The following is a 12,190-nucleotide window of genomic DNA, read 5'->3' as shown; positions in this document are numbered from 1 at the left end:
TTAATCCAGGTTTTCTGCCATTTTGACTGCACCATTAGTGTGCAATATATACATAGTATGTTTATATGTATATGTGTGTGTGTATATATATGTATGTGTATATATATATCACCAGTCTTAAGTCGCTGGGCAATATTTGTAGCAATAGCCAAAAATTCATTATATGGGTCAAGATTATAGATTTTTCTTTTATGGTAAAAACATTAGGAAATTAAGTAAAGATCATGTTTCATGAAGATATTTTATAAAATTTCCACTGTAAATATATCAAAGCTTAATTTTTGATTAGTAATATACATTAAGAACTTTATTTAGACAACTTTTAAGGCAATTTTCTCAATAGTTTGAATTTTTTGCACCCTCAGATTCCAGGTTTTCAAATAGTTGTATCTCTAACAAATATTGTCCTGTCCTAACAAACCATACATCAATGGAAAGCTTATTTATTCAGCTTTTAAATTATGTATAAATCTCAATTTTGAAAAATTGACCCTTATGACTGGTTTAGTGATCCAGGGTCACACACACACACACACACACACGCACACAGTCTGGTTTATTATCTTTGTGGGGACTCTCCATAGGCACAATGGTTTTTATACTCTCCACACTGTATTTTCCATCCCCTTACCCTAGCCCTACCCCTAAACCTAACCCTTACAGAAAACTTTCTGCATTTTTACTTTCTCAAAAAATCTCATTCTGTATGATTTATAAGCTTTTGTACCCATGGGGACCTCAAGCCAGTCCCCACAATGTCAAAAATTTCAGGTTTTACTATCCTTGTGGGGACATTTGGTCCCCACAATGTAGCAAAAACAAGTACACACACACACACACACATATATATATATAGAGAGAGAGAGAGAATTTTTTATTTTGCATGTATTTGCTTCCTGTGAACCAAATTTGTATTAATAATTCAACACTATAAAAAGTGGTAACCTGCCTTGTTACCTTAAAGATACACTCCACTTTTTTTGAAAATAGGCTCATTTTCCAACTCCCCTAGAGTTTAACATTTGCGTTTTATCATTTTCGAATCCATTCAGCCGATATCCGGGTCTCGCGGTACCACTTTAGCATAGCTTAGCATAGATCACTGAATCGGATTAGACCGTTAGCACCTCACTCAAAAATGACCAAAGAGAGATTCGATATTTCCCTATTTAAAACTTGAATCTTCTGTAGTTACATTGTGTACAAAGATGGACGAAAAATGAAAAGTTGTGATTTTCTAGGTCAGTGATCTATGCTAAGCTATGCTAAAAGTAATTGTTTCCTTTTCCTGTTTCCGTTTCTTTATTATGTTTGTTGTGTACACTTATTAAAAAGTAAGATGCAAACATTTGTGATTTGTCATATTTACATTGTAAAAAGTGTTAACTGGCCATTGTTACTTTAAAGTGCTATTTGTGATTATTTATTTATTTATTTTATTGCATGTTTTTACTCTTGGTAAAACTAATTTCCTCTTTTAAATTTCACAGTGGTTTCACAGAAAATATGTTCAGAGAGTAGTTTTGCTAACATACCTTCTTTATTTTTGAATGTTCTCTGTATGTTCAAAATGTCAATTTTTTCTTAGTTATATCTAAACATTAAGGGAACATTCCATTTTTACATTTTGCAAACATAATGTTGAACGTTACTTTCGAATGCTCTCTGAATGTTCTGAAACAAGTAACATTTAAAAAAATAAAAAATAAATAAACTTGAACGTCTGACTAAAACATTTCAGAAAAACATTCCATGAATTTGTGCTAACATTTTGAAAACTTTATTAAAGACCCAGATCACATTGTAAGAATGTTTGTTTGTAACTTGGAGAATGTTCCCTGACAAGTCCTGCAGAAATAACCCAAAAATAGGTTTGTTCACTTTCAAAAAAAAAAAAAAAAAAAAAAAAAAAAAAAAACTGTCACTGGGGTGGTATACCTTTTCAAAAGGTGCAAATATGTTCTATTTAGGTACTAATATGCAACTTTAAAGTAATTATATGCACCCTTTAGGGGTGAATAAAGTACTAAAGTCTACCTTTTGTAAAGATACAAAGAGAGTGTTGGTGTAAATGTATGTATAGGTTGATTCAGTGGTATAAAATACTATTTGTCACCTGTACAAAACTAGTTCCTGGTGTTACCTTTTTTTTTCTGTGTATAAAGTGTTTGTAGGTCAGTATGTGGTAGGGTTCATTTGCTGACCGAGTCTGTGCCAAAATGTTTAAAGGGCATGTGAATCAACAGTATATTTCAAAACGAAAGGAACACCGGGTTAGTTAATACCATCTATACATGCATGTTAATACATTATCTGTATGATATCAGTCCACAGTAATCAGTCACAATAATTTCTGTTATTCATTGACTACCTGATTTTATGAGCTTCTTGTGTTTCAATCAAAATCAGGAATTACATTGAAAGTGATTGAAAAAGTGCAAACTCACTGCAGCTTTTACCTTTGGCACCATGTTGATTTAATGGAGCAATTATGTTTGCAGTTTTATAGTGGGTTGAATTTTTTTTATTATGTCCATATGCAAAAGTTTGCAAAACATCAGTTGAGTGCAACAGCTAGTAACTTTCCACATGGACTGAAGCATATTATTTACAGAGGGTTTGTTTACATCCCAACCTACATTTTCGTGTCAAGGACTTTATGGGAGCATAAATCATGCACAGTCAGCAGTACATTTTAGCAGTAATTGAAACATTACCTACAAAAGAATGTTTGTGAAAAACATTGGCTTTATGGTTCAATCATATTTGAGTAATTGACCACCACATTCCAGGCATTCCTCGCTATATAGAGAAAACCAAGAGTCACATGATAAAAAAATCATACACTTTACCCATCATCTTACACAACAGTGAGAAATATGCATGTGGCATTTTGTTTTAATCAACTCATGAAGGTTTGTTGGTGGACAAATCTATTTTCGTGTCCCTGCAACGCCCCCACATACTCCCCCCTTAGCGATTTAAATATGTGGATGAGGCTGAAGTTACCTCTGCTTTTATTGATCTGAGCAACTGTGAAATGAAGCATACTGATGTTTGGCGTAAAGACTGAAACCGCATCAATGCAGTCGCTTATGTGGAAATCTCCGGTGTAAATTCACTCAGCTGTACAATGACAGTTTTTCATTTGGATGATTTTGTAGCTGGATGGATTGGAGGTGAGTTTATTTCTGTTTATAAAAAGTTTTGCAGAGCAAGAAAAGTTTATTTGAAGAAAGTTTATCTTGTTTGGCGAACTACTTATCGTCGCGTCTGTTCGGAAATCCCCCCAGCTTTGATAGTTTCAATGAATCTGCTACTTTAAACTGCTATTATATGCATTTTAGAACGGGTTTTTCTAGAAACTACACCTAAAAAGGAACATTATCAGGATAAAGACAAAACACGTTTGACTGAGAGATGGAAAAAAGCCGCGTTAGGGGCGTCGTTGCGTCTTTGTTTATGTTTATCAGCTATGTGATGTTCTCTTGGGGTCAGATAGTGTTTTTCTATAAGTTTTAAGAGAATATGCACCCGTGTCTGTTTTTATCGAAATCTCTGTCACGTGTTTGTCTAAACCATGTTAGAAACAACGTTAAAGTTCTTTGTCTCCAAAGTATTTTTACTGCAAACAACCAGTTTTACGCGTTTTGGCAACGAGGACCGGTCGACATTTCTCGGCCATAACCTGGTGTTCTCCACTGAAAGGAAACATTTATTTTGCACAGCCCTAATGTGCATGTGCACCCACCATGAAATGTTCATAACAATGTAACTTATTCATAAAACGGACACTGTGTTCTGCAAGAAGAGCCTCCTACAAAGCTATGCGATAGGCAGAATCTATCATTATCGTCTTTGTTTTAGTACACTTCAGTTGCAACATATTGAACGTATACAACTGCTTTTGTTACAGGAGCATCCAGTGTGATTGTGGGACATCCGCTTGACACAGTCAAGGTATCTTGTTTTGGCATTCACAAGATTTTTAATGTTTTTTTTAAAGACGTCTCTTCTGCTCACCAAGCCTGCATTTACTTTAAATATTTTTACTTTTTAAAACAACTGCTTTCTATTTGAATGTATTTTAAAATGTAATTTATGGCTGTGATTTCAAAGCTGAATTTTTAGCATCATGATCTTTCAGAAATTATTCTAATATTCTGATTTGCTGCTAAAAAACATTTATTATTATGTCTGAAAACAGCTGAGTAGAATTTTTTCCATGCTTGTTTGATGAATAAAACATTCAGAAGAACAGTATTTATCTGAAATAAAAATCTTTTGTAACATTATACATGTGTTTATCATCACTTTTGATCAGTCTTTGCTAAATAAAAGTATTAATTTCTGGTGAGCAGAAGAGAATTCTTAAAAAAACATAAAATGCCTTACTGTTCAAAACTTTTGACTGGTAGTGTATGTTGTAAAATGATGCAGTTCATATATTTATTCATATATTCTATTCTAAAGTTAGTCTGTTTTACTTTCTAAGTTACTTCTTTATTCCCACTTTTATAAAATTTATTGAAAACCTTTAAAACCATTCCCTTGTGCTTTGTTTATAGACTCGTTTACAAGCTGGCAAAGGATACAGGAACACCCTGCACTGTGTTGTAACAATCTACAAAAAGGAAAATGTAAAGTTTTATTACACGGACTACTTTCATTTTCACAATTATTATATCACAACTACTCACTAAGGATCTGTCATTTGATTGTTTAAAAAGAATATTTCACAAGATCAACAGGATGGAAAACAGTGTTAAAGACACAAAAGCAATAGCAACTATTTAGTTTGGGGACCAGTTCTTACTAAGTTGCTTATTAGCATACATATTGGCTTTTTATTAGTACTTATAAAGCACATATTAATGCCTTATTCTGCATGATCATATTTAGATCTCCCTTACTCCATACATAAACTTAACAACTACCTTACTAACTATTAATAAGCAGCAAATTAGGAGTTCATTGAGGCAAAAGTCATAGTTAATAGTTAGTTAATAGTGAGAATTGGTCCCCAAACTAAAGTGTGACCAAAGCAATTATTGGAACCATAAAACAACAACTATTCCAAAAGAAAGCATTCTAAATGGACAAAATGAAAAATAAGAAAACATCCGGAATATTTCCTCATAAATTGACAGTTTTTCATGTAAGAAAATAGTTCAGAACTCATAATAGAAATGGCAACATTCACTCAAAAAGAAGATGGAAAATGATTTAGAAACACCCATATTTTTACTCAGTTGTGATTTGAATAATAATAAATTGATTTCCATTATTAGGAATTAAATATCATGTGATTTTATACTACAGTTGAGGTCAAAAGTTTACATAGACCTTGCAGAATCTGCAAAATGTTAATTATTTTATCAAAATAAGAGGGATCATGCAAAATGCATGTTACTTTTATTTAGTACTGACCCGAATAAGATATTTATAAAAATGACCCGTTTAAAAGCTTGGTTCCTAATACTGCGTTGTGTGAATAATCCACAGATGTGTTTTTTTTTTTTTTTTTTTTTTTTTTCAGTGATAGTTGTTCATGAGTTGTTCATGATCCACAGCTGTGTTTTTTTTGTTTAGTGATAGTTGTTCATGAGTCCTTTGTTTGTCCTGAACAGTTAAACTGCCTGCTGTTCTTAGAAAAATCCCTCAGGTCACACAATTTTTTTGTTTTTTCAGCATTTCTGTGTATTTGACCCCTTTCCAGCAATGACTGTATGATTTTGAGATCCATCTTTTCACACTGAGGACAACTGAGGCACTCATATGTAACTATTACAGAAGGTTCAAACACTCACTGATGCTCCAGAAGGAAACACAATGTATCTGGAGGCGGGGGTGAAAACTTTTGAATGTGAAGATCAGGGTAAATTTAACTTATTTTGTTTTCTGGTAAACATGTATGTATCATTTGTAGCTTCTGAAGGCCAGTACTAACTGAAAAAAACTATAATATTTAGGCAAACTAAGAAAAATGTACACCCATTCGTTCTGTTCAAAAGTTTACACCTCCGTCTCTTAATGCATTGTTTTTCCTTCTGGAGCATCAGTGAGCATTTGAACCTTCTGTAATAGTTACATATGAGTGCCTCAGTTGTCCTCAGTGTGAAAAGATGGATCTTAAAACCATACAGTCATTGTTGGAAAGGGTTCAAATACACAAAAATCCTGAAAAAAAAAAAAAAAAAATTGTGACCTGAGGGATTTTTCTGAAGAGCAGCAGGCAGTTTAACTGTTCAGGACAAACAAAGGACTCATGAACAGCTATCACTAAACAACAAAAAACACAGCTGTGGATCATTCAGGTAACAACACAGTATTAAGAATCAAGTATATGTAAACTTTTGAACAAGGTCATTTTTATAAATTCAGCTATTATTTTCTCTTGTGGACTATATGTAAACGTCTCTTATGTGAAATATTCAGGTCAGTACAAAATAAAAAACAACATGCATTTTGTTTGATCCCTCTTATTTTGGTAAAATAATAAACATTTTGTAGATTCTGCAAGGTGTATGTAAACCTTTGACCTGTCAAGACCTTGTCAAGACATACAGTATTTATGGGCATGGGTCAAAATTTGTATAAGTTGAGGCTGTATTCCCAAGACTGCATATCAAGAATGACCCCATTTTCGGTGTAAACGTGTATTGGCTTTCCTTGGAAGCAAAAGTACACAATCAATCTGTCTTTTGTGTTGTCTTAGGTTACAGGTTTTTTCAAAGGACTGTCCTTTCCATTGGCCAGCATCACCCTCTATAACTCAGTGGTATTTGGCTTCTTCAGCAACACGCAGCGCCTCATTAGCAGATATCGTTATGGTGACGGCAGACACCCATGCAGCATGCTCGACTTGACTGTAGCAAGCATGTTGACTGGTCTGGTTTCAGTGGGGGTGGGCGCCCCTGTTGACCTAGTCAAAATTAGACTGCAGATGCAAACCCAGCCTGTTCTTGCAGGTGAGTCTTGGCTATGAATACATTTGAGCACCCTGTAGCTATGCAGGGAGTCAGACAGCACATATTAATGTTAAGAGAAAAATTCCAAATGGTTAACTCAAAGACAAACATTTCCAGAGAAATAATGTCTTTTGCACACAGTATTTCTCATTTGTTTTATATGTTTCCAGAGAACTTTAACCTGGCTGGGAATGGGAGTGTCCCTCTCCGGTCCATGGGAATTCAGTCCCAGTCACTTTACAGGGGGCCACTGCATTGCATTAGTACTGTCTTGCAGAACGAGGGCATTCAAGGGCTCTACAGAGGTGCGGGAGCCATGATTTTGAGGGATATACCTGGTTACACCCTGTACTTTGTACCATACACGCTATTCTGTAACTGGCTGAATCCTGATGGCAATGGCACCCCCCATCCCTGCTGCATATGGCTAGCGGGAGGTTTAGCAGGTAATGGAGATTTGGGCTCTATTTTAAAGCCTAACTAAAATCCTAATAAGTGACTGATTTAATACATTTTCAAATGCACAGGCTCAACTTGCAATTGTTTTAATTAGAGTTTTATGTTAAACTGTTGCTTAGATAACAATAGTCCATCTGAAACAGACTGGATTCGGCATTGAATGGATTATGTATAATCAACAATTTCTCACTCGGCACAGTTCACCCAAAAGTAAAAACTTGCTGAAAATCTACTCACTTGTAGGCAATCCAAGATGTTGATAAGTTTGTTTCTTCGAAAACAGCTTGGGAGAAAAGTAGCATTACATCACTTACTCACCAGTGGATCTTCTGCAGTGAATGGGTGCCGTCAGAATGACAGACCAGACAGCTAATAAAAACATCACAATAATCCACAGTCTGCTGTGTGTGAAACAAATCCATCATTAAGAGGGTTCTATTATGCTCTTTTATAAAGTCTTGATTTTGTTTTACAATACATTAATACGGCTCCGACGCATCAACCAGAGTAGATTGCGACTTCGGCATGTGTTTCCCACCCCCTGTACTGCACACGTCTGTGGCGCATTACTGCTCTGAAGCAGCCACTCTAGTCAATGCTTGTGTTTATACCCGCCGTGCTGCAGCTCGTTGAAGCGGCTCTCCAAACTGCATTGCTAAAGTTAGGCTAATCCCCCACCTCGTCCCTACACACCCCCCAACAATTCGAATTTCCGTAGGCAGGATTTAATTTAATGATATTCTAAATGGCCACATTGTGACATCATTGCATGCGAAAAACAAACGCTGTAGTCCAAAGGAGCCGTTGTTGTAGTTCTTGAAAAGACATTTTTTAAAAACTAAATATCTCCCTTTGGAGTGGACTTTGAGATTTGTAAATCTTTTTTATGCCCAAAGATACACACCACACACTGACTAAAATTCAAAAAGTGAAAAAGCATAATAGCACCCATTTAAGATATTTTAACTTTAAACTGTTGGCACAAGACATTAACTGATGAACTTGGAGTGGTGTGGATTACTTGTGGATTATTGTGATGTTTTTATCAGCTGTTTGGACTCTCATTGTGATGGCACCCATTCACCGCAGAGGATCCATTAGTGAGCAAGTGAATTAAAGCTACATTTCTCCAAATCTGTTCCAATAAAGAAACAAACTCATCTGCATCTTGGATGGCCTGATGGTGAGTATCTTCAGCACATTTTAATTTTTGGGTGAACTATTCCTTATTTTTTTCTATGCATGCCATAATGCATTATAGGATTGCCTTCCCAAAGAATGCATGTACTACTGTCGCAAAAATTTGGTCATATCTTATCTCAGAATGCAGTATAATTAGAGCTATCAATTGCGATTAATCGCATTTGAAAATAAAAGTTTGTTTACATAAAATACGTGGATGCACTGTGTATATTTATATGTATATATAAACACACAAATACATGTATATATTTCAGATACAGTATGTAAACACAAACTTTTATTTTTGAATGTGATTAATCATGATTAATCGATTTGACAGCCCTGAGTATAATACATTAGAACTTTAAAATGCAGCATGTATACATAGTTTTTTCATTAGGATTAACAGAGCTATTCTTTGCCTGCCTGAATGTGATGCTTACCTAAAGAAACACCAGATGCACTTTTGTGTTTTTCAGTCTGTTTGTGCACATGTTGAATTGTTTCAAAACTATGTCAGACCCTCGGTATGACACCAAACCACTTCTCAGCAGTCATGCACAGATTAACAAGTGTACATTTGGCTAAGGGTAGTGGGAGTGTGGATTGTTTTGCAATTTCTCACTGTACTTCCCGTTAAAAATTTCCCTCCTATTGGTGCATGACAGGAAAGGCCTGGTTTAACCTAAACATGAACCTGTTGGGAGTCAGGTATTTTAAGGACACTGAATATTTCACATGAGATTTCACTTGTGGTTATACTGTTGTTTCACAGGATCCCTATCATGGGTCACCGCCACACCGGCAGATGTGGTGAAAAGCCGGTTGCAGGCGGATGCCATGCAGCCCAGGAAATACAAGGGCATTCTGCACTGCATCATGCAAAGTTACAAGACGGAGGGAATACATGTAAGTTGGATAGAAGCAATTTCAAAACCGGAAGGTTTCAAACAAAGTTGCAATGCAGCAGCTGCAGGACATGCACTGCTGCTAAACAAGTTTAAGTAACAAGTTGGAACAAGTGCATGGTCAAACACGTTTGGTCAGGTTAAAAAATGTAGTGTTATATTTAAATTGGTGTAAACCAGTGGAATTTTGAAGGTCAAATTGGTCAGACACAGTAAAACACAGCTAATAAAGACCTGGTTTAAGTTAAAAACAACTAAAAACAAGATGTTTGTGAAATATGAATGTAATACTGATGTTTTTGTTCTTTTTTTCTCCCCCCTGCTTTACTAAATTTCCAATACAGGTTTTCTTTCGTGGAGCGACTGTCAATGCAATCAGAGGATTTCCAATGTGTGCAACCATGTTTCTTGGTTACGAGCTTTCCCTCCAGTTTTTCCGTAGTTTCTAACGCAGACTTTCAGAAATGATTTTAGAGGATTTATGATTTTAATGCCATGTAGAGACTTACATGTGACATTAATGTGAGTTCATTGTTGATACAGTGAGGAGTATCAGTGAAGCTTTTAGGTTTTCTTATATTAAGAAAATGGGTACTTATTTTGAAAATATTTTGCTCAGATATTTTAATATATGATTATGCATCGCCTGCATGAGAATGATACACTAATTTGTATTTTGCACATATGCTTGTATATGTATTCTGCATTTGCAATTGATCACATTTATGCATCATCATCTAACAAACCATTATTAGCCTGTGACTGAATGAGTTTTTATCTACTTTTTAAATAAGTTCAGTAGGCTGTCAGTACAATGTGCCTTTAAAATGATCATCTGCTAATGCAACATTATTCAAATATGTGAATAAATCAAATACTATAGTGAAGTGTCTGCTAGCTTGATTCAAACCAATACTGATATATTTTAATGAAATTTTATTTTTGCAAAAGTACCTCTCAAGATATAAGCTTCAAAAACAGTTCATGTCCTTAATATTTTTGCATTGTCATCTACTTATCGAAATGGGAATAGCAATTCAAGAAGAGAGATGTAAAAGTACAGTGGTTAGAAAAATCATATAAACACCTGGGACATAGGCAGTGTTTTATTATGAAGGTGTCTCGCTACCATTTACCTTCAATACAGCCGCAATCCTTCTTAGAATAGATTCATACAACGTTTACATAGTCTCTGTTTGAATGTCGTCTATGAGAACATCTGCTTCTCACTCTTCTCTTTAAAACACATGGTGTTTTGACAATATTCAAGTCGGATGTTTTGTCTGACCAGGGCAGATGTTGAAGTTCATCTTGGTGTTAAGATTTTAAAAACTGGACAGTTTGAGCACCATTTTTCACATTTTAGAACTGGTGTCTGTGATTAAAGTTTTAGCAAATGCAGCTCTTTCACGGATGTTGGTTTTGTGAAATTCTCAGTGGTTGGTTTTGTGGAAACTGGTTCTTTGAGGTAAATATTGCTTTTACTTTGCTGTAGTAGTTTTGTGTTGTTTGGGTGCAGTCCTTCTTAGTGTGTGACAGTTATTCACTTTTGGTTTTCACCCACATTTTGTTCTTCACTTTCTTCCATGCTTTATGTAAGCAGTCATAATCATAAAGACTGTGGTTCGTGAAACACCAAACAGCCGGTCTGTTAAGATTACACACGCCCCTTCTAAACAGCTTCACATGATTTGTCATTTTTGGAAGACTGATAAGTTACTCATTTCACTGGGCACTTGTACAAAACACAACTCATACTGATATACAACCTGAACCTAGAGAATTGATATACATATGAAGAGTTCAGATGCAAAACCAGCTAAAAGCCATCTCGGTCAAAAACTAGATAATGATAGTGAGTGAATGCTCCTGACACATATTCAGTGTTGGGGAGTAACTAGTTACATGTAACGGAATTACGTAGTTTAATTACAAAATAAATGTAATTGTAATTAGTTACAGTTACTGAGAAAAAATATGTAATTAAATTACAGTTACTTTTGAAAAATGCCAGTGATTACAAAGGGGATTACATCTGAATTTATTCACACACCCACCCACCCCCACTTACAGATTTAACTGACTTCTTTTAAATTGCATTGACTGCTCTAAAATGAGACGCCAATGTTTCAGGAGTTTAGGACACAGAATAGGAACATGCTTATTCAATAACTGTTTTATTTCCTATTTGGGTTTATGCATAAACTTTATTTTTTAAGATTGTTTTTTCCAAGGCATTGTTAGATGCTAGTGTTTTCTGTCATAACTATACAAACATTTGATTTCAAACCCAGTATCATAGCTATTAAACTATTTCTTGTTATGATGTTATTTATGTTATTTATCTTGTTATGACATATAGCGCAACTATATCAATTCCCGTCTCGAGGTCCTTTGCCGATCCCGCTCCCCTCTGTCCTCCCAGCTCTTTCCTGTCATCTCTCTACTGTCCTATCACAGTAAAAGGCATAAAAAGCCCAATTTGTGGTCTGAATTTGTGGTGGCTGTGCTTTAAATTAAATTATTACACAGCTCAGACTCTTTCGGGGTAACTTAAGTCAGTGCTATATGCTTGATAATTTTCTTGGCGGAAGCTTTGCGTTTGGTTAGCTAATAAAATATTAAAGCTTAATTCAATATTATGTGTACAATTTCTTAATTCTGTCATCC

The 12,190-nt window shown here is 35.1% G+C and overlaps 1 protein-coding gene across 1 annotated transcript; it reads left to right on the top strand.

The window, feature by feature from the left end:
* The first annotated feature begins 3,009 nt into the window (after positions 1-3,009).
* slc25a48 (solute carrier family 25 member 48) lies at positions 3,010-10,402 on the top strand. Its single transcript, XM_051127919.1, has 7 exons — positions 3,010-3,179; positions 3,917-3,960; positions 4,569-4,640; positions 6,719-6,971; positions 7,142-7,417; positions 9,388-9,521; positions 9,865-10,402. Exons 1-7 carry the CDS (start codon positions 3,134-3,136, stop codon positions 9,967-9,969), a joined length of 930 nt encoding a protein of 309 aa, XP_050983876.1. The 5' UTR covers positions 3,010-3,133; the 3' UTR covers positions 9,970-10,402.
* Positions 10,403-12,190: the final 1,788 nt, after the last annotated feature.

The sequence above is a fragment of the Labeo rohita genome, chromosome 14 (assembly GCF_022985175.1).
Source record: "Labeo rohita strain BAU-BD-2019 chromosome 14, IGBB_LRoh.1.0, whole genome shotgun sequence".
Taxonomy (NCBI): domain Eukaryota; kingdom Metazoa; phylum Chordata; class Actinopteri; order Cypriniformes; family Cyprinidae; genus Labeo; species Labeo rohita.
Note: the sequence above shows the minus strand (reverse complement) of the source record. Positions and strands in the feature narration are given on the sequence as shown.

Excerpts from the sequence above, each read along its gene's own strand:
- slc25a48 (XM_051127919.1), top strand. The coding sequence starts at position 3,134 with ATGACAGTTTTTCATTTGGATGATTTTGTAGCTGGATGGATTGGAG. Across the intron at positions 3,180-3,916 it reads TGTAGCTGGATGGATTGGAG|GAGCATCCAGTGTGATTGTG; the intron begins GTGAGTTTATTT and ends CTTTTGTTACAG. Across the intron at positions 7,418-9,387 it reads GCTAGCGGGAGGTTTAGCAG|GATCCCTATCATGGGTCACC; the intron begins GTAATGGAGATT and ends GTTGTTTCACAG.